The 20488-nt window shown below is 68.7% G+C and overlaps 3 protein-coding genes across 5 annotated transcripts in view; 2 read left to right on the plus strand and 1 right to left on the minus strand.

Annotated features, from left to right (window-relative positions):
- Window positions 1-20488, minus strand: part of RNPS1 (RNA binding protein with serine rich domain 1) — a 426882-nt gene that overhangs the window by 206614 nt on the left and 199780 nt on the right. The gene's annotated exons all lie outside the window — the stretch shown is intronic.
- On the plus strand, window positions 5437-8989 carry ATP6V0C (ATPase H+ transporting V0 subunit c). The gene is made up of 3 exons (XM_062180452.1): window positions 5437-5587; window positions 8169-8352; window positions 8424-8989. Exons 1-3 carry the CDS (start codon window positions 5509-5511, stop codon window positions 8626-8628), a joined length of 468 nt encoding a protein of 155 aa, XP_062036436.1. The 5' UTR covers window positions 5437-5508; the 3' UTR covers window positions 8629-8989.
- On the plus strand, window positions 9145-17190 carry AMDHD2 (amidohydrolase domain containing 2). 3 transcript variants are annotated; one of them, XM_062180215.1, is made up of 11 exons: window positions 9145-9255; window positions 9347-9483; window positions 9561-9700; window positions 14108-14162; window positions 14310-14522; window positions 14608-14696; window positions 14774-14918; window positions 14990-15097; window positions 15210-15278; window positions 15723-15824; window positions 15964-17190. In XM_062180215.1, the coding sequence occupies exons 1-11, from the start codon at window positions 9173-9175 to the stop codon at window positions 16050-16052; spliced, it is 1230 nt and encodes a 409-aa protein (XP_062036199.1). In that variant the 5' UTR covers window positions 9145-9172; the 3' UTR covers window positions 16053-17190. The 3 variants fall into 3 exon arrangements, 2 of the variants coding, with proteins under 2 accessions (XP_062036199.1, XP_062036200.1); XR_009864718.1 differs by lacking the exon at window positions 15964-17190 and having other exon boundaries at window positions 15187-15278; window positions 15723-15814; XM_062180216.1 differs by lacking the exon at window positions 14108-14162 and having other exon boundaries at window positions 9587-9700.

Below are 20488 nucleotides of genomic sequence, written 5' to 3' on the forward strand. Positions count from 1 at the left end.
TCGGTGGGCGGGCGAGAGGAGGTGCTGGGCTGCGGCCGGGTCGCCCCGGGCCCGTGCATGGCAGGTGTCAGGGCCCTCTGCCTGAGGGAGGAGGTGCCTGGCCGCTGACCTGCCGGTCTTGTTTCCTTTCCTTCCTAGTCCCACCCCTGGTGAGCAAGGGAGGCAGAGACGCCGCCGGGAATCCCACCGGCCCCTTGGCACTCCAAGAGTGTTTCCTTTGGGAGTCCACACGACCGACTTCCCTTGCGTTTTAATGTGTCCGTACGCGGGAAGGGAAACCCAGGAGCCGCTGCAGAGGTCTGCTCCCTGTCCGTGGCTCCTCCTCCCAGGACCGGCCACCAGCTGGCACAGCCCGCCTCCTCCCGCAGGCTGCCTGGGCAGTTCAGGAGGGCAGCGGCGCGGCCCCAGTGCTGCGGGCACAGCCCCACGGGCTCCGGCTCTCCGGAGGTCCCTCTGGCCAGCAGGGCCTTTGTACTCAGCTCGCTGCCCGGCCCTCCATCCCCCGCCCCGGCACACCTGGCACCGCAGGGTGAACAGAAGCCTGCAGGGGGCGCTGCCTGCACACCTGGTGCCCGTGCCCAGCTGGGGCTCTGATGGGGACATGCGCCGGCCTGCCCTTCGTGCACATGCCTGGACCACCTGTGACTGACACCAAGACGCCCACGACGGCACAGGCCAGGGCTGAGCGAGTGGGCAGGCCCTGGCGCCTGGGGGGCGGGCAGAGCGGCTGCACCCTGGGCCTGGTCTGACCAGGTGTCCCCGTGCTCGGCCGGTCCTGGAGCTGTCAGGAACTGCGTGGTGGTCCTGTTGTCTAAGCAGTGGGCGCCTGGGCTCCTGCAGAGCTTGGGACGTGTCAGCTGACAGTCGGGCAGGTGGGCTCCTGGAGTGGGCTCCTGGCTCCCGGCTTTGGCCTGGTCCCTGCCCGGTCGGCTTGCCGTTCCCATGGGGTCGCTGCGGCCACCACCTCTGGTTCCACCACGTTTCCCACCACAGAAAGGACCGGTGCCCACTAAGCGTCTGCTGCACTTTCTCACGGGGACACTCACCTTTCTAGAACATTCCAGCAGGCATGAAGGTGCCCAGCGGGAGGTCTGCTTCCCCACCCGAGTCTCTAGACCGCCAGTGTCCGAGAGTCTCCCAGTGGGGTCTTGCGTGGACGCTGTCTCCCCACTGTGTCCATCTGCGTCGTGTCGCCGTGGCTGGCCTGGCCTGGTATTTCCCCAAGTGCAGACCAGGTGGCCTCTGCCTTGCTCGAGACCCTGTCCCTTCTCCGAGACCAGCTCCCCCGGGGCCCCTCTGAGGCGGCACGGCCTTCCCTGGGGCACCTGTCTGTGCAGCACCCGCACTTCCGGGTTCACGCTCGTGCCCGACAGGCTGCCCGGCCGGCCCAGCGGACGTCGGGGACCCTGGCTGCTGGGGGTGAAGGGATGTGGCCCCTGGGGCAGGAGTGCCCCTCTCTGTTCCCCTTGATGAGAACCTGCTTTGTGCACCAGCTCAGCCCCCGCCTGGGTTTACTGTAGACCTGCTACAGTGTGCCTCCATGCTGCCCCCTGCTGGCCACACGCTGCCCCGCCTCCCTGCCTGCTACTTGGGTCAGAGCCCCTCCCTGGAGCCACAGAGCCTCTGGACTGTCCTAGCTGTCCGCCTCTGACCTCTCGCCCCTTGTGGCACCTGGCGTCCAGCTGGGACAGCTCCAGGAAGCCCCGGCCTCCCGACACCCCTGGTTGAGCCCAAGGAGCCCCCTCGCAGCAAGTGATGCTGGGGGGGGTGGGCTTCAGGTCCTACTGGTACCACGTTTTATAGAGCTATAGAATATTTTCTATCAAAAACATCCTTTTACCATTTTATAAGCTCTAACATTTTCAGTTTTTGTTTTGTTTTGTTTTTTGACAGGCAGAGTGGACAGTGAGAGAGAGACAGAGAGAAAGGTCTTCCCTTTGCCGTTGGTTCACCCTCCAATGGCCGCCGCGGTAGCGCGCTGCGGCCGCTGCGGCCGGCGCACCGCGCTGCTCCGATGGTAGGAGCCAGGTGCTTCTCCTGGTCTCCCATGGGGTGCAGGGCCCAAGCACTTGGGCCATCCTCCACTGCACTCCCTGGCCATAGCAGAGAGCTGGCCTGGAAGAGGGGCAACCGGGACAGGATCGGCGCCCCAACCGGGACTAGAACCCGGTGTGCCCACGCCGCAAGGCGGAGGATTAGCCTAGTGAGCCGCGGTGCCGGCCATAACATTTTCAGTTTTTAAAAATCAAGGGTAATGATTCAATTGCTTGGGCCCCTGCCACCCATGTGGGAGGCCCAGGCTCTTGCGGGCATTTGGGGAGTAAACCAAGAGATGGAACATTCTCTCTCTCTCTCTCTCCCCCCCCCACTCTCCTCCCCTTGTCTTTTTCTCTACCTTTCGAGGAGATGAAAATAAACATTTTTTTTAGAAAATAAACATAAACCTCTCTTTGGGGTGGGACTTGGCAGGTGTTCAGAAGCCGTCACAGGTGATGGCTGCAGTACCCGCGCGCCCACCACCCGCGTGAGAACCTCGGATTGTGTTCCTGGGTCCCGGCTCCAGCCTGGCCCAGCCCCCGCTGTGGACGCTCTCGGGCTCTGCCTGTCAAACAGACACATAACGTAACAGCTAAGTGATCAGCACTCCGTCAGCCCACCCCTTCCCTCAAACAGTGCAGCCCCCAGGTGGAGATGGGTGATGGTGGCACCTGCCGGAGGCCCGCTCTGCCTGCTTCCCAGTGTTCACCATGCTGCTCCCACCCTCTGGGGCCCTCGGGGGCCTTCTTCCCTGGGCTCTGCCCTCGCCTGGATCTCTGAAGAGTGGCGCTGATCCCCCTCGGGAGCCCGCCCGGTCTCCCTCACTCACCCGATCCAGGGCCTCTGAGTGTCCCAAAGCCCCTCCTTCCCCGTGGCTGGAAATCCCCGCCTGCCGTGGCGGTGACGGGCCGGGGCTTGTGACCATGATTTCACCGGGGGAAGTAGCGGTGAGGGAGAAAGCAGGGTCCCATGTCATTCCCAGCCCAGAGTCCACGCTGCCCAGGGGCGCTGCCCAGAGAGGGGCGGTCAGGGGAAGATGACCCGGCCCTTCCTGTTCCTGTCGCTGGTCACCGGATGCCCCACGCCCAGGCTGGCACAGGCCCTGCGGCTGCAGTTTCAGTTCCACCCCTCGCCAGCCGGCTGACCCCGGGAGGGGCCCTTGGCCTGCCTAGACCTGGTTCCTTGTGCACAAAATGAGGGCAGTGTGATGCTGGAGGTGATGATACCCGCCATGGAATAGGAACAGAGGCCCGGGGACTCCCAGGACGGCTTCCGGAGCACGGGGCGAACCCCTAGGGAGGAGGGCGGAGGAGCGTTGGTGCTGACGGGGACTCCAGGCTGAAGATGCCGCGGGAGGGCCCTGTGGCTGCGAGGAGAGGGCTGGGCTGACTGGGGTGGCAGAGGGGACTTGGGGCAGGCCAAGCGGGCTGGAGACTGCGACAAGGGCCAGGCCAGATGTGAAGGCAGCTGCGGTGGGTGGGTGGGAGTGGAGCCGGCAGCCTGCCCGCCCCCTCAGACACCAGAACTTAGGCAGAAAGCGAGGAGGACGGGCGAGAGGCACAGCGGCCGGATCCTAGGAGGGAAGTGGCTCCCCGGGGCAGCGCTCTGCCCATCCCGGGCAGTGGCCCGCCCTCCCCTCCCCCCGCCCCCCAGGCGGCTACCCTGACCGGAGCCAGCACCTTCTCCCTGGTCTGGGCTGCCCTAGCCCTGTACCCCACTTGCCGGCAGTTGTGTGGGCGGCACTGGGTGTTCCCTCACCAGGGCAGTCCAGACTGGAAAGGTGCAGGCAGACAGGGACAAAGCCATGGTGAGGCCAGGGTCACCCCGGGGAAGGGCAGAGCCAAGGAGCCCTGTGCACCCCAGGACCTGCTGTGGAGCCCAGCACCAGGGCCTGGGCCTGTCCTTGCTCCCCCCATGACCTCTGACGGACGAGGGAGTGAGCAGAAGAGCAGGGGTGGCTGCTGGGGGAGCAGAGGCCCCCTCGGACACCCTCACAGGTGTCCCTCTGCTCAGGGCATGGCCGGCACCGGTGACCTTGGCAAAGGCAAGGAGCCAGGGAGTGAGGGTGGGTGAGGCAGTGGCAGTGGACCCCTCTTTGCAAAAGCCAGCGTCCAGCAGGACGGCACGAGTTGGGCGAGGCTCCCAGCCACCTCTGCTTTGCAACAGGTTGGCCCTGGGCACGTTTGCTGCCGCTGGTGCCAGAGGCGGCAGCCCTGGCCCAGACAAGAGGGCCACTGTGCTTTGTTGAGAAGGCAGGTGGAACTGAGTCTGGTGGGAGGCCCAGGCCAGGGGTGGCAACCCCACCAGCACCCAGGCCACTCAGGGGAGGCCTCTATCCCTGAGACCACGGGGTGGGGGGCTCCAAGGAGACCAAGGCAGGCCAGGGGCATCCCCCCAGGGCTCCTGTAGGTGGGGGTGGGAACAGACAGGCAGAGCCGGCTGTGGGCACGAGGCAGCCACTCGGGGATCTGGGAACGGCTGCCGGGGAACCAGCAGGCAGCACCAGTCTTGGGCTGGACTCCATTCCGGGAAGGGGGCTCTAAGGGCATGGGGGCTGCTGGGACAGGCAGGAGGCCCGGGACGCCCGCACACGCGCGGAGCTCGGGGACAGCTTCCTCGGTGGCAAACCGGTGGTTTCCAACCAGTCACGCACACCTCGGGGGGCAGGCACTCCCCCCCACCACCGAGGCGTGGGTGCGGACAGGGGCGACGTCGCCAGCAGCCGGGTCAGCGACGCGGTGCCTGGGACTGCAGGGGAGAGGGGAGGGGATCCGGGAAGACCGCAGGGCTGCAGCCAGAGGCTGGGGAGCCGCGGGCGGGTGGAGGCGGCGGCCGGCGCCCCGGCTCCTCTGCTCGCCCCAGAGGGGGCGAAGGGATCCGTAGCGAACCGAGGTCCAGCCTGGCGTCCGGGGGAGTCCTGGGCCAGGGCCGTGAGAACCCAGACGCGCAAGGAGGCGCCGGGAATTCTCGCCAGGAACGCCGAGAAAAGCGTCTGTCGGAACCGAACACCTGCGGGCTCCGCGCAGCCGCAGAAGGGGCGGGGCGCCAAGAGGCCCCGCCCCGCATGCTAATCAGACCCCGCCCCGGCCCGGCCCGGGAGCCGGACGAGCCCAACGCCGCAGGGTTCCGGGGGCCGGCGGCGCGCGGCCGCGGACCGCGGAGGCCGCGGAGGGGCGGGCCGGGGCGGGCGTCCGGGCCCGGGCGGGCGTGCTCCGGCGGCCCAGGCCCGGGGCGGCCCGCGGGGGCCCGGCGCCGTGGCTCCCCACCGGCGCGAAATGGCGCGGCCCCCAGGGGCGGGGCCCGCGTCACGTGACGCGGCCGCGGCCGCCATTTTGTTCTGCGGTGCTGGTATTTAGAGCGCAGCGGCCGAGGAGCCGGGTCGCCTTCCCGCCGGCTGTCCGTCTGCCGCCCGCCCGCCCGCCCGCGCCCCCCGCCTCGGCCCGCTGAGCTAGCCCCTCCCCACGCGCAGACATGTCCGAGGCCAAGAACAGCCCCGAGTATGCCGCGTTTTTCGCCGTCATGGGCGCCTCGTCCGCCATGATCTTCAGCGGTGAGCGCCGCGGCAGCAGGGAGCCGGGGGTCCGGGGGTCCCGCCGGCGGCGCCCGCGGGGCTCGTGCCCGCAGCTCGCCGGGGGCCGGCGTGTGACGTCACTCCGGCGCGTTCCCGAGCTGTGGAGGGTGCCCGGGCGTCGCAGGACGGCGGGCGGGGGGCGAATGTCTGGCGAGCGGGGCGTGCGGGCTTGCCCAGGGCGCGGGTCCCGGGGGTCCCGGGGGCCCCGTGCCCGCTGTCTGCCCGCCGGGCCGCGTCCGTGCGGGGGTGGGGCGGCGGCAGCGCTGCCATCTTAGCCGCGGGAGGCGAGCGGGAGGCTGGGGTGGGGGCGCGGGGGGCGGCGCGCCGCGCTGCGCCCGCTCTGCGCGGCCCCGTTGGGGGGCGGGTGTGACATCACACCGCGGACAGCTCCCCGCCCCGGCGCTGCCCTGGCCGCAGGCAGCCTGTGCCCCCGCGAGGGTCCTTTGTGGCGGCCCGGATGGCGAGGCAGGCGCAGGTGGGTCTGGACCCGGTCAGGTGCTCCCGGTTCGGGCCCGTCTCGGCTTCCCCACCGTGCCGTCTGCGTGGGCTGCTTGGGAAGGCTGAGTGGAGGGGCTGCGAGGGGGCCCGGGGCATGCGCGCTCCCGGCCGTGCGCCTCGGGCGGGAGTCTGGCCTCCTGGACCTGATGAATGGACACGGAGTGAATGACCTTCCTCCTCCGCCCAGCCCGGGCTGGGGGGCTGGGGGCCCTGCGCTTGAGGCTGGGCATACACGGCCGCGAGTGTGGACCCAGGAGCCAGGCTGCTCGGCCGCAGCCCCTGTGGCCTGGCCTGGGCCTCCCCCCCCCCCCCAGGTTTTCGATTTCAGTGACCCTGCCCTGGCCCGCCCTGCCCCACCCTCCCGGTGCAGGTATGCGGAGGGTTTGAACTCCAAACAGCCTCTGCTGACTGTAAACACCTGGGGGCTGGGGGCTGGGGTTCTCCTGGGCCTCCTCTGCCTGGGCCTGCCGGCGGGCTGCCCTTCCCAGCCTGCGGGGAGCAAGGGGTCATTTGTGGTGGGCTGCTGTGGTCTAGACATCCCTTCTCCCCAGGCAGCTCCCCGGGACAGACTGCTGGGCCGCCCCGCCCCAGCGCCCCTGGAAATGCTGCCTTGGGCACCGGCTGGTCATTCATTCGGCAGACCTGGATGGCTCCTCAGGGGCAGCAGGGCCCCTGTCCAGGTGGCCCTGGTGCCCCGGCCGCCTTCTGTCCACAACCTGCACGTGGTGTCTGTGCCACGAGGCCGTGGTTGAGGACGGGCGGCCGCTGGCTTCAGTTCCACTCCAGCTGTCCCAGGCTGAGAGGCCTGCAGTGGCCAGGCTCTCTCGGGCCAGATGGACCTCCTCAGACCTCGCTTCTGCGGGCCTAGGGGCCTCTCCAAGGCTCCGTGTCTGCGCGTGCGCTCAGGTGTCGCAGGCTCCAGCCTTGGCCTGCCTCGCACAAGCCCAGCCCTGGTCACACGCAGCTTCCCGTTTTGTCTTGTGACAGTCACCCTGTCGATGCTCCATCATGTCTTCCACAGAGCTGTCACTGGCTCTCCGTCCATGTTCATGACTTCCTCCTTGTGGTGGGCACCCTCACCTGCTGACTCCCCTGCGCCCCCACGGGCCCGCTGTTGGCTCCGGGCGGCCCAGGGCCCTCCTGGACGTCCGCGGGCTGCCCGGGCCTGGGCCGCTGCTACCTCCTGCGGCTCCGGCTCTCCCTGTCCCGCTCCCTTTGTCCCTCTGGTCTCCCCACCCACAGCCACGTGACCCTGCTTCCCTCCAGCCGGCCTGACACTTCCACCTCTCCCAGGATCCTCCCAGAGGGGTGCTGCGGTCCCCGTGCCACACGGCAGCCTGGGTGTGGGCAGTGCTGTGGGCCTGGGCCTGCCCCACGTCCGCCACGATCCTGAGTCCCAGGCTGAAGGTGCCGCACGACCAGTGTGGCAGGGCCTCTCTCCCCACCGCCCCCTGCTGTGCGTGCCGGGGCTCACCCTGGCCCCCAGCCGGGCTCTGAACCCCGGGATGGCACCAGCCGGGCACTGCCGTGGGCACAGAGGAATGGCTGCGAGCATCCCGGGTCCTCCCTGCTCCGGCCAGCAGCGGGCCTTCCTGATGGCTGTGGTGTCGGGAGGAGGCCGCCTCGAGCCGCTCAGCAGACCCCCAGGAGCCCCAGAGGGCCCTCTGGGAGGGGGCAGCAGGCTGGGCACCCCGTCCTGGAGGTCAGACTTGGCAGACCAGCTGCTCCCGGCCTGGGGCCACACCCCGGGAAGCCGGCTGGCTGGCGCAGGCCCAACACCTGGGCTGCAGAGATGTGTACTCGGGCCTTCCCCGGCCTTCCCCAACCGCTGTCCTGAGGGCTTGGGGAACCAGACACCACAAGGTTCCTGGGCCCCACCTGCCCTTCTCCTGAGGTCATGGGCTCACCCGGAGCAGGGCCAGGGTTCCGTGGCTGAGCCAGAGGAAGAAGTGGCAACCCCTGTGGCACTCTGTCCTGAGGGCTGCCTCCTGCCCCTCCCCCAGGGGCCTGTCCCCAGGTGATTAGTGGGCAGCTCTGGGCTCACCCTGCCTCCTTCCCACAGCCCTGGGTGCCGCCTATGGCACGGCCAAGAGCGGCACCGGCATCGCCGCCATGTCGGTGATGCGGCCGGAGATGATCATGAAGTCCATCATCCCGGTGGTCATGGCCGGCATCATCGCCATCTACGGCCTGGTGGTGGCCGTGCTCATCGCCAACTCCCTGAACGACGGCATCAGCCTCTACCGGTGAGTGCGGGGCTGGGCGCGCCCCCCGGCCGGCCGCCGGCCGCTGACCTCGCTCTGTCCTCTCCTCCCAGGAGTTTCCTGCAGCTGGGCGCGGGCCTGAGCGTGGGCCTGAGCGGCCTGGCAGCCGGCTTTGCCATCGGCATCGTGGGCGACGCCGGCGTGCGGGGCACCGCGCAGCAGCCCCGGCTCTTCGTGGGCATGATCCTGATCCTCATCTTCGCCGAGGTGCTCGGCCTCTACGGGCTCATCGTCGCCCTCATCCTGTCCACAAAGTAGCCCCTGCGCGCCCCCCGCCCCCATTCCAGAACGAACAGCCTGACCATGCACGGGCGGCCGCCCCCAGTAGTTGGTCTTGTACATGCGCAGTGTCCTAGTGCCCGTCCGTCCCCCCGCCCCCCCGTGCTGTGGACAGCTGGGCCGCGCGCCCCCACCCCGCCCTCGAGTGCTGTGTTTGAGGACGAACCGCAGTTGTCACTTCTCTTCTCGATGTTTATTTATACAAGACCTGACCCGTTCATCCGTCTGTGGAGCAGCCCTGCCTCCCACCGCTGTAGTCACCCTAGGTAGAGTGTCGCCCGCGGTCCCGGGCCGCGCGGCGCCGGCGCGGTGTCCAATAAAGCGCTCGGATGTGACTGGAGCCTGTGTCCTGGCCGCTTGTGTGGGCGCGGGGGCGGGCGGGCCCGGGGGCTGCGTCACGGCGCGCGGCGTCACGTGGGCCGCCGGGTCACGTGCGCGCGCCGGTCACGTGGCGCGGGGCCGTCAGCTGAGGGTCACGTGGGGGCCGGGCGCGGCGGCGCTCGCCGGCGTCCAGCGGCTCACCATGCGCGGCGGGCAGGGCGCGGCGCGGGCCCCGGTGCTCCAGTTCACCAACTGCCGCGTCCTGCGCGGCGGGGCGCTGCTCAGGTGGGCGTGCGGGGCCCTGCGGGGGCGGGCCGCGGGCGGGCGGCGGGGCCCACGGCGATGCCAGCGCCCGCCGCCCGGTCCCGGTCCGCAGGGAGGACCTGTGGGTGCGCGGGGGCCGCATCCTGGACCCCGAGAAGCTGTTCTTTGAGGAGCGGCGCGTGGCGGACGAGCGGCGGGACTGCGGGGGCCGCATCCTGGCGCCGGGCTTCATCGACGTGCAGATCAACGGTGCGGCCCGGGCGGGGCGCCGGGGCGCAGGCGGCCAGCCTTGAGCCCCGCGCGACCCCTTCTTTCTGTGGCCGTAGGTGGATTCGGTGTTGATTTCTCTCAGGCCACGGAGGACGTGGGTTCGGGGGTCTCCCTGGTGGCCCGGAGGATCCTGTCGCACGGCGTCACCTCCTTCTGCCCCACCCTGGTCACCTCTCCACCAGAGGTTTATCACAAGGTGAGGCCAGGCTCCCGGCCTGCGGGAAGGAGCCCGCCAGCCCCCTCGTGGTCAGTCTGTGCTCTGCCCCCCCACCCCGGGGGGCACGGTAGGGGGACCTGGATCCGCCTCACCTGCCCGCCCCCACCCCGCAGGTCTCGGGGCCTCACCTGTGCTGTCTGAGCGCCCTCCCCCGCCCGGGCCCTACCCCTCACCCCACAGCCCAGGGTGACCGGGCCGTTGTCAGTCTGAGCTCTGCCCCCCACCCCCGTACAGTAAGGGGGCCTGGATCCCGCCTCACCTGCCCGCCCCGGCAGGTGTCCGGCCCCTTCTCAGCCCCAGCCCCACCCTCACCCCAGGCCTTCCTGATTGCCACAGCGGGAGGCCCGGTGGCGCTCCTCTTCCCCAGCCAGTTTGGGAATTGTGACTCAGTGGAATGAGCCTTCCAGAAGGGGCCACTCCCCGGCTTCCCACTCGTGCTCACCCAGGGTTCCTGGCAGGGCCTCTTTGCTGGGGCTTTGTGGGTGGCCTGGGCACCCACAGCACAGCCGGGGGGAGGTTTAGCGGACCACGGCCGAGGCGCTGGATCTGCTGCAGGACCGGGGACTGGCTGCTCCGCCGGCCTGCCCCTTCCCGGGTCTGTGGACACAGCAGGGGGCTGGCTCTGCCTGCACCTCAGCCGGAAGACTGGGGACAGCCTTCTTCCTGCCTGAGCCCCGGCTTCCTCAAGCCTAGAGCGGGGCCAGGGACGGCGCTGGGCCGGTGCAGCCCCGGGCCGCATCAGCCTGGACGGGTCCAAGGCCCCAGCTGTGCCGCCACAGAGAAGTCAAAACCCAGCTCACCTGCCTGGGTCCTGCCAGAGGGGCCTCCGGGACGGGCGCCCTGCCCCCACCCTCTGCATTGCCCTCCTGCCTGCGCAGCCTCTCCCCGGGGCGCATTCCAGGCCTGCACGCCCTGCGCCCCCAGCTCTGGCTGGAAGGCCCGGGCCTGCCCTGGCTGCAGCCGCCGCCCCCACACCGCCTCCCTCTGCTGATCTCCCCCAGCTGGCGCTGACTGCCCCCGGGCAGGTAGAACGTGAGCTTTCTCCCAGCGCCCATGCCGTGAGCGCCTCCTGGTCGGGAGCCTTGGGAGGCAGGGACGCTTTGGAAGGGAAAATGGAATCCCAGCGGGGCCCTGAGGCTGGAGGCTGCCTTGCTGCCTTGCTCGGCTTCCTCCCCCCACCACACACCCGCCTTCCTCTGGGCCTGCAGGAGGATCTGGTCCTTTTCTGGGTCTCCTGCGGCCCTGCCTTCCGGGAGGCAGAGCTCATCCCATTATCCTTAGCTTCCTGTTCTGTCACCCGCCGGGTGGCAGCCCCTGCACTTTGACCTCGGCAGCTGCTCCCCTGCCCTGCGTGTGCCTCACGCCCTCCCCCTTCTCTGCACTTGGTGTTCTGGTTTCCCCTTTAGAGCTCCAGTCTTGAAAATGCAGCCTCTTTTTTTTTCTTTAACTCTTTGGTGAACTTGGCTGTCCACAGGGCTTCCTGTGGTCGGGGTCACCTGTGGCTGAGCTGACCCCGGCATCTGCCCGCCCACTGCCCTTGAAGCTGTGCGCTCACCAGAGATGTCGGTTGGGGGCGGTCTGTGCTGCACGCCAGGAAGCTGGCTGGTTTCCCGGACCCCTCCCTGTGGTTCTGATGAACTCAGCCCCCGGGGCCCGTGCAGGAGCCCCCAGCTCTCACGTCAGCACACCTGCCGGGTGTTGCTGGTGTCATTGTGCCGCCTGCGGTGCCCTCCAGGGCCAGGCTGTCTAGGACGTGCGCTCGGCCTGGTCTCCTGGCTCCGAGCTCCTGCGTCTGCTGCTTGCCGGCTTCTGCCCTCGTTCCGGGGTTGTTCACTCTCGGGGAGCTTCCTGGGGGCACGGGAGGTGGCAGGGATCCGAAGGTGTGGATCTGGGTCCCGGGTGTGGCTGGTCGGAGTTCTGCCCGAGGAGACTTCTCCAGGCCACGCGGTGTTGTGTTTTCACTTCCAAGGTTGCTGACCCCTGGCCATCTGTGGGGGCCTCCTTCCTCCCTCTGGAAGCTTGGGGTCTGTCCCCGAGACCTGAGGCTCAGGGACGGGGGCTGTTGGCCTGCTGCCTGGCTGTTGGGAAGCCGGCCTCCGGTTCGGTGTGGTGGCTTTTCTTGAATTCCCTTTCTGAAGCTCTCGTACCCGGCCTCTGCACGCGTGGGAGTCCCGTGGCTGTCGCTCGGCCCCGCGCCGGCACTCAGTTGCTCCTCTGCCTCGGTGCCTCGCCTGTCCTCCGTTCCCCCTGGGTTTTCGCTGTGGTGCCTGTGTGCGGGGGGTGCTCTCTTACCCCTGAGCGTGTGTTCATCTGCTTGTTCCTTCTCATTCTTTCCCTTTTCTCAGTGTGTTTATTTTTAAAGGTGGAGGGACAGAGAGGGGAGGAGAGACAGAGACATCTTCCATCTGGTTCACTCCCCAGATGACTGTGGTAGGCAGGCAGGGGCAGGCCAGAGCCGGGAACCAGGGACTCCTTCCAGGTGTCTCCCGGGTGCGGGGCCCAAGCACTCGGGCCATCCTCACGGCCTCCCAGGCGCAGCAGCAGGGAGCAGGTTGGAAGTGCGGCAGCCGCATCCTGAGTGCGGGATGGTGGCCCAGCTCCTTGCTGCTACTGTTGTCTTCTTGCTTCGTGGAAGGAAGGGCTCTCCCTGCCCGGAGGGCGGCCGTGGTGCCGCGTCCTTGTGTCTGCTGGCTGCAAGCTCGTTTTCTTCTAGAAGCTTCCACGCTGCCCGGGAAACTTGGTCATGTGCTCCGAGCACAGGCTGCCGGCCCCCCGCAGCAGCCCGGTCCCTTGGGCTGCTCAGACCCGCCTCCAGCAGAGGGAGGAGGCCTGGGTGGCTCCTGCTGGGAAAGCCCGGACTGCTCCCCGCCTGGGTTTCCCTCTGGCCCTGAGAGATGGACTCTGCAGGCCAGCCGCACAGCCCTGGAGAGGGGGCTCCAGGGGCCCAGCTGCTCTGCTGCAGCACCCCGCTTGGTGCCAGCCCGAGGCACTGCCCGAGCCTGTGTCCTCAGGGGCTGCGTTCTCCCGCACCCCTGTGTCCTGCCCCCCGAGTCTGACTGCCTTTGGTTGTCCTCTGTGCCCCCGGGATTTAAGAATCCCCTTCCTCGAGTTTGGGATGGGCAGCTCCTCACCAGGGAGCCTTGGGGCTGCAGGCTGTGGTGGGCCTGGCAGTGTGGCCTGGATCGTCTGGCCTCCCCCTGACACTGCCACCTTCCTGCCCATGGCTCCCGCCACGCGTGGGCTGCCCCATATGTGAGCCCTGTCCAGCTGTGCCAAGAGCGCCGCCCTGCAGGCATCCTGTGTGGCCCGGGCCCTGTGGCTTCAAGCTGCTGCCTGGATGGGGCCACCCTCGGTGCCCCCGCTCCTGGTCTCGGGAGGTCATCCGGTGCCCCCGCTCCTGGTCTCGGGAGGTCATCCGGTGCCCCCGCTCCTGGTCTCGGGAGGTCATCCGGTGCCCCCGCTCCTGGCCTCGGGAGGTCATCCGGTGCCCCCGCTCCTGGTCTCGGGAGGTCATCCGGTGCCCCCGCTCCTGGCCTCGGGAGGTCATCCGGTGCCCCCGCTCCTGGCCTCGGGAGGTCATCCGGTGCCCCCGCTCCTGGTCTCGGGAGGTCATCCGGTGCCCCCGCTCCTGGCCTCGGGAGGTCATCCGGTGTCCCCGCTCCTGGCCTCGGGAGGTCATCCGGTGCCCCCGCTCCTGGTCTCGGGAGGTCATCGGTGTGCCCCCGCTCCTGGCCTCGGGAGGTCATCTGGTGCCCCCGCTCCTGGCCTCGGGAGGTCATCGGTGCGCCTGCTCCTGGCCTCGGAAGGTCATCCGGTGCCCCCGCTCCTGGCCTCGGGAGGTCATCCGGTGCCCCCGCTCCTGGCCTCGGGAGGTCATCGGTGCGCCTGCTCCTGGTCTCGGGAGGTCATCCGGTGTCCCCTCTCCTGGCCTCGGGAGGTCATCCGGTGCCCCCGCTCCTGGCCTCGGGAGGTCATCCGGTGCCCCCGCTCCTGGTCTCGGGAGGTCATCCGGTGCCCCCGCTCCTGGTCTCGGGAGGTCATCCGGTGCCCCCGCTCCTGGTCTCGGGAGGTCATCCGGTGCCCCCGCTCCTGGCCTCGGGAGGTCATCCGGTGCCCCCGCTCCTGGTCTCGGGAGGTCATCCGGTGCCCCCGCTCCTGTCATTTCTTCCTGTTCCAGACCACAAGTCTGGAAGTTTCCATGGGATCTGCTTCCCTTATTGTTAAGGTGGCCGCCATTATCTAACAGCCAAGGGGCCGGCCAGGGGGGCCGGGCCGGGTACTGGGCCCTGCGGCCTGCGCTCCGCCTGGGATCTCTGCTGGTGGCTGCACCGTGACCTCTGGGCACTGGGCCATGGGGGCGGGGCTTTAACAGCTGGTTCCCCCCAGGTCCTTCCTCAGATCCCCGTGAAGAGTGGTGGTCCCCATGGGGCAGGGGTCCTCGGTGAGTGGCTGACTCCTCCCCCCCCACCCTGGGAGGCCCCCGCCCTACCCTAGATGCCCAGTTGGGGAGGGAGGGCGGGCACCAGGGCCAGCGCGAGGTTGCGCAGTGGGGGTGCCTGCCGGAGCCACCCTCGCTCCCCTCCCCCAGGGGTGCACCTGGAGGGCCCATTCATCAGCCGGGAGAAGCGGGGTGCGCACCCCGAGGCCCACCTGCGCTCCTTCGAGGCTGACGGCTTCCACGATGTGCTGGCTACCTACGGGTCCCTGGACAACGTCCGCATCGTGACACTGGCCCCTGAGCTGGGCCGCAGCCATGAGGTCATCCAGGCGCTGACGGCCCGTGGCATCTGCGTGTCCCTAGGTGAGCGGGTCTCCCTGGCTGGGGGGCGGTCTGCCTCTGGCTCCCAGGACAGGTGTGGGGTCTGAGCCCAGTTCCCCCCACCCAGGGCACTCAGTGGCCAACCTGCGGGCGGCGGAGGAAGCCGTGCGGAGTGGGGCCACCTTCATCACGCACCTCTTCAACGCCATGCTGCCCGTGAGTGTCACCCCGTCCTGGGAGGGTGGGGCTGGGTCCCGCTGCGGCTCAGCCACCCCCTCTCGTGGCCCTGCCAGTTCCATCACAGAGACCCCGGGATCGTGGGGCTCCTGACCAGTGACCAGCTGCCGCCTGGCCGCAGCATCTTCTACGGGATGATTGCCGACGGCACCCACACCAACCCTGCTGCTCTGCGCGTGGCCCACCGGGCCCATCCCCAGGGTGAGCTGCCTGGCGGGCTGGGCAGAAGGGAGGCCTGGGCTGGCCAGGTCCTGAGGCCCCTCCTCCCCCAGGACTGGTGCTGGTCACTGATGCTGTCCCTGCCCTGGGCCTGGGCAATGGCCGTCACACGCTAGGGCAGCAGGAAGTTGAAGTGGACGGGCTGACAGCGTATGTGGCAGGTGAGCGGGTGACAGAGGCCCCACAGCTCCCTCGCAGGAGGGAAGCCACCCAGCCCCAGCCAGCACCCCCGTGGCCCACATCCCTCCAGAGCTTGGCCTTTCTGCTCTCAAGGGACCACGACACTGAGTGGCAGCATAGCTCCAATGGATGCGTGTGTGCGGCACTTCCTGCAGGCGACGGGTCAGTGAGGGCGTGCGCGTGAGCGGGTGTGGGGCAGAAGCTGACACTGGGGGGAGCTGCACCCTACAGGCGTCTGCCTGTGCGGGGGGAGTGTGGCAGGGCCCTGCCCATAGAGCTCTCTCGGCTGAGAGGACAGTGAAGCCCCAGCACCCCGGAGGCCTGGCCGGGGTCTCTGGCGGACCACTGTGTTGGGTCGGAGGTGAGGTGGCTTACCCGGGTCCAGCGCTGGTGTGAGCAGGTGGACGGGAGCAGGGGTGGAAGGGAGATGGCTGTGGCCGACATGGGCTTGTTGACATGGTGGGGCGGAGGTGTTGCTCCCTGTGGACCCGGAGGAGCTGGAGTGACCCCGGGGGCATGAGCAGAGGGGCTCAGAGGGGCGTTGGTAACCTGCTGGCTGCATGAGGCGTGCGCGGGCCGGGCTCACGGTCGCTGTGCTTGGAGCAGGCTGCAGTGTGGAGTCCGCCCTGGAGGCTGCGTCCCTGCACCCGGCCCAGCTGCTCGGCCTGGAGAAGAGCAAGGGGAGCCTGGACTTCGGCGCTGACGCAGGTGCGGCCCGGTGTGGGGGAGGGCACGGGGCCAGGTGAGTGGCGGCGCCCCGGCCCCCTGCTCCCCAGGAGCCCTGCCGGCCTGTGAGGGGCCGGGGGGTGGGGAGCCCCACCCCCCCTAACCACCTGGCTCTCCCCAGACTTCGTGGTACTGGATGACGCCCTCCACGTGCAGGCCACCTACATCTCGGGCGAGCTGGTGTGGCAGGCAGAGGAAGCCGGGCCGTGACCCAGGAGGCCGGCGGGAGAGGAGGGCCGGCGTGCGGGGAGCGGCTCTGGCCCTGCCACCAGGATGGCGCCCGCTTGTGCGGCCAGCCTGGCGGGGGCTTGGAGACCAGTGCCCTGCGGGGCCCCCCTTGTCTCAGCTGCTGCTTGCTGTGGCCCTGAGGCCCTCCTGGAGGGGGTCTGCAGGTGCAGGGGTGGCTGGAATCCAGCCCATCCACAGGCTCCTGGGAGGTGGTGGGGTCGCTGCAGTGCCTGGGGCGCGGCGCGCAGGCTGGGGGTGGACAGGGAGTGTGGACGGAGGCAGCTGCTCTCTGGCACCTGAGCTGACGGGGGCAGAGGGGAGGCCTGGAGCCCACTTCTGAGTGCGGGTCCCACCACCTTTCCCCCCCGTGGGTAACCAAGATTCCATTCTCTCTGATGTCTTCTCTCCACTCCACCCCGTGCTGTGCCCTGTGGCTTGCCCAGCCTTGGGTTCTCCCCAGCCTCGCCTCTTCACACAGAAGGCCTGGGCACCTCCTGGCTCAGCGGACAGCTGTGACTGGTCAGACCCTGAGGGCTGGGAGCGTCCTCCACGCAGAGTCCTGGAGTGGGCTGCTCCTGCTGCCCACACTCACACAGTGCTCAGCGCAGGAGGGCTGGACACATCTCCCTGCCCTGCGGCTGTCCAGGCCACAGCCATAAAAGTGGACAGCAGCCTGGGGAGAGCCAGTCAGGCAGGGCCTGGCTGCTGGGGTCTGAGGGAGGGCCTCAGGGCACGGGCACCCGTGGTCAGGGTCTCAGCCTGTGTGCTCCCCTGTGAGCATGCCCCTGGGCTCTGGACCTGATGGAAGGTGGCAGGGAACCGGCCCCCAGGCCGACTCCTGCCAGACGCTGGGGTCCCGCCCGCCCGCCCTGTTCCACCTGGTGCCACCACACACCTCCTTCCACTGCAGGACATGGAGAGGGGGCAGCCCGGACCAGGCATGGAGAGGGGGCAGCCGGGGCAGGCGTGGGCGGGGCTCTGGACCAGGCGTGGGCGGGGCAGCCGGGGCAGGCGTGGGCGGGGCTCTGGACCTGGTGCTGGGCGTCTAGATTTGATTTGCAGTTCAGGAGGAACCTGGCAGTCCATTTTTAAAAATTGTGATAAAATATATATAACAAGATTTGCCATTTTGGTCATTTTTAAGTGTATGGTCAGTGTTGCTGGTAATACTTGTGCAACCATCCCCACCACCCTTTTCCGGAAATGAGACTGCCCCGCCCCCGCCCCGGCACCGCCCTGCTGCACCCTGGGCCGGGACCGGGAGAGACCCGGAGTCCAGGAGCTTGTGTCCCCTGGTTGTGGATGTCAGTGCGTCCAGGACGGGCCCAGGGGAAGGTGGCGCCAGGTGTCCTGAGTCACCGGCTTGAGAATCCGGTGGGATGCGGAGGAGGCCCTGGCGCGCTCCCAGCATCGCGGCCCGTGTACTCCTGCGCGTGGGTGGGAGGGGAGCGCTTCAGTGCGGGTGCGGGTGCCCCCTGGCGGCCGCGCCCGAGATCACGCTCCACCCTGGAGGCGCTCGGAGCCAAGCGGAGTGGGAGTGTTCGAGTCCCGGAGCTGACCGGCCCGTGGCTGTTTTTACTCTTCCTTCCTCCGGGCCTCGTGGGCCGTGGGGCGATTCGGGCAGAAGGGGCTGGGAGATGGCGCGGTGCTCACGGTGTGGTCGAGGTCGGGCGGCCAGAGTGGGCTGGCCTGGGAAGGACTGTGGCTGGGCGGGGCTTCCCGAGGACCAATCCTGATTGGCGTCGGGGAGGGTACTGCGGGGGCCCGGGAGCGGGGGCTGCTGCCCTCCAAACCGTGGAAGCGCAGCCGGCCCTTGTGCCATGCCCGCTCGCTCCCTCAGGCCTGCCCCAGCAGGAGCTGGTTGGAGTTGGTGGGGAGTGCGGGTGGGCCCCACTGGGGATGGCCATGGTGGGTGGAGCGAAGCGGCCTGCCGCCCTTCCCTGCCTGCAGAGGGCGCACTCCCAGGCTGACTGGCCGGTCTGTTCCCGGGTATTGCGTTCTCTGTGTCAGCTGTGTCAGGAGATGCCCAGAGCCCTGCGATCCGACACGCGGGCCGACTCCTTCCCTGACCCAGGCCTGGCCACGACAGGAGGCCGAGAGAGGGCTTTGTCACTCTGGTTCTGTGGTGTGGAGGTGGGAGAAGCTTTGCGACTGCCGCATTCCCCATGGAGGGCAGTGGGGCCGGCGGTCACCGCACGTCCCGCCAGGCCCTGGCTGACTCCCTTCGTCTCTCAGGGACCTCGGTGAGTGGCCAGGGCCACCGGTTCATCCTGGCTATGCTCTGTGTGTGTGTGTGTGCGTGTGCGCTACGGCGAAACCGGTGTGGGGGAGAGATCTTCCCTCTGCCGTAATGGCCAGGGCTGGGCCAGGGTCTCCCCCGGGGTGCAGGGCCCAGGGACTCGGGCCATCCTCTGCTGCCTTCCCAGGTGCTACAGCAGGGAGCTGGATCGCACGGGGAGCGGCGGACACTACAACAGACACCTGTATGGGATGCGGGCCCCAGCCCCTGAGCCCATGTGCTTCGGTCAGCTGATAAGTGACCGCAGTGCCCCTTGCTCTAGGTTGGACACACAACCACAGGGCGGCTGATGGTGTGAGATCTTTGGGGAGGCCGATACTCTGCCCACCTTACCCTGCGGACAGGCCCAGGGCTGACGGCCCAGTCCTGGAGGAGACGCCAGCTCCCTGCTTTCCCCTCTCGGCAGTGTTGGGGGGTTTCCACCGTGGGCACCCTGACCAACCTTTGGCGTTCGCCCGCTCTAGAGCGGTGCTGCTCGCCCTCACACTCACATGTGTCTCCCATCACACGGCACAGCTGATGCGGGAGCACGTCTGCCCAGGTGGCTGGAAACACACTGGCTCCCTTGGCCGTCCATCCCGCATCCACATAGCTGCAGACACACACTGGGGCCCAGGCCTCGTGGCCAGGGCCTTGGCAGAGGTGGGAGGGCAGGCTGCAGTCCGCGGCCCCCTTTGCTCCCCCAGCCGCGGTCACCATAGACACTGGGGCCCAGGCCTCGTGGCCAGGGCCTTGGCAGAGGTGGGAGGGCAGTCCGCGGCCCCCTTTGCTCCCCAGCCGCGGTCACCAGCAGACACTGGGGCCCAGGCCTCGTGGCCAGGGCCTTGGCAGAGGTGGGAGGGCAGGCTGCAGTCCGCGGCTCCCTTTGCTCCCCAGCCGCGGTCACCAGCAGACACACACTGGGGCCCAGGCCTCGTGGCCAGGGCCTTGGCAGAGGTGGGAGGGCAGGCTGCAGTCCGCGGCTCCCTTTGCTCCCCAGCCGCGGTCACCAGCAGACACACACTGGGGCCCAGGCCTCGTGGCCAGGGCCTTGGCAGAGGTGGGAGGGCAGGCTGCAGTCCGCGGCCCCCTTTGCTCCCCCAGCCGCGGTCACCAGCAGACACTGGGGCCCAGGCCTCGTGGCCAGGGCCTTGGCAGAGGTGGGAGGGCAGGCTGCAGTCCGCGGCTCCCTTTGCTCCCCAGCCGCGGTCACCAGCAGACACTGGGGCCCAGGCTTCGTGGCCAGGGCCTTGGCAGAGGTGGGAGGGCAGGCTGCAGTCCGCGGCCCCCTTTGCTCCCCCAGCCTCGGTCACTAGCAGACACTGGGGCCCAGGCCTCGTGGCCAGGGCCTTGGCAGAGGTGGGAGGGCAGGCTGCAGTCCGCGGCCCCCTTTGCTCCCCAGCCTCGGTCACCAGCAGACACACACTGGGGCCCAGGCCTCGTGGCCAGGGCCTTGGCAGAGGTGGGAGGGCAGGCTGCAGTCCGCGGCCCCCTTTGCTCCCCAGCCTGTGTGCCCACCTCCAGAGCCTTCTGAGCAGCTGTGGGTTGAGGGGGGAGCCCCGCCGTGTGCAGCCACCCCCTGGCTTTCTGAGCCAGGGCCTGCCCGTCTGCTTCCGTCTCCTAGTGCTGTGGGTGGCATCTTGGCTCTGGGCTTGGCCAGCTGTGGGAACCAACCCCTCCCCTTGATGTTCTAGTCCTGGGATTCAAACCCTTGTGTAGGCCCCTCCCACATTCCAGCAGGGTGGGGCATTCTCTGACCCAAGGCAGTGGCAGAAGGGGTTGGGTACAGGAGACACTGGTTTGGGGCTCAGGTGTGCGCGGTGTGTCTCCCCTTGCCCCCTCCCCCCATCACTTGCGCTAGGGAGAGGTAGTGGTGGCGTGAGACAGACCACCCTGAAGGAGAGGCCCACGGCCAGGAATGGAGGCCTCCAGCCCTCAGCCTAAAATGAGCCTTGGTGGAAGCTGCCCCTCCGGATGCCAGCCCTGGCTGCCCGCGCCTCGTGCTGGTCCACCCAGCCCAGCTACTGGCCCCAGAAGCCAGGAGAGGATGCGTGTTGCTGCTTTCGTGCGTCTGAGTTTGGGACGATTCGTTCCATACCAGCAGATCCCCGGTACGTGGCGGTGTGGCACGGGGCCTGCT

The sequence above is a fragment of the Lepus europaeus genome, chromosome 21 (assembly GCF_033115175.1).
Source record: "Lepus europaeus isolate LE1 chromosome 21, mLepTim1.pri, whole genome shotgun sequence".
NCBI lineage: Eukaryota > Metazoa > Chordata > Mammalia > Lagomorpha > Leporidae > Lepus > Lepus europaeus.

Bases quoted from the DNA above. Each gene is read 5' to 3' on its own strand.
- ATP6V0C (XM_062180452.1), top strand. From the start codon at position 5,509: ATGTCCGAGGCCAAGAACAGCCCCGAGTATGCCGCGTTTTTCGCCGTC. The intron at 5,588-8,168 runs GTGAGCGCCGCG...TCCTTCCCACAG, and splicing joins GTCCGCCATGATCTTCAGCG to CCCTGGGTGCCGCCTATGGC. The intron at 8,353-8,423 runs GTGAGTGCGGGG...CTCTCCTCCCAG, and splicing joins GACGGCATCAGCCTCTACCG to GAGTTTCCTGCAGCTGGGCG.
- AMDHD2 (XM_062180215.1), top strand. From the start codon at position 9,173: ATGCGCGGCGGGCAGGGCGCGGCGCGGGCCCCGGTGCTCCAGTTCACC. The intron at 9,484-9,560 runs GTGCGGCCCGGG...CTGTGGCCGTAG, and splicing joins CATCGACGTGCAGATCAACG to GTGGATTCGGTGTTGATTTC. The intron at 14,919-14,989 runs GTGAGCTGCCTG...CTCCTCCCCCAG, and splicing joins CCACCGGGCCCATCCCCAGG to GACTGGTGCTGGTCACTGAT.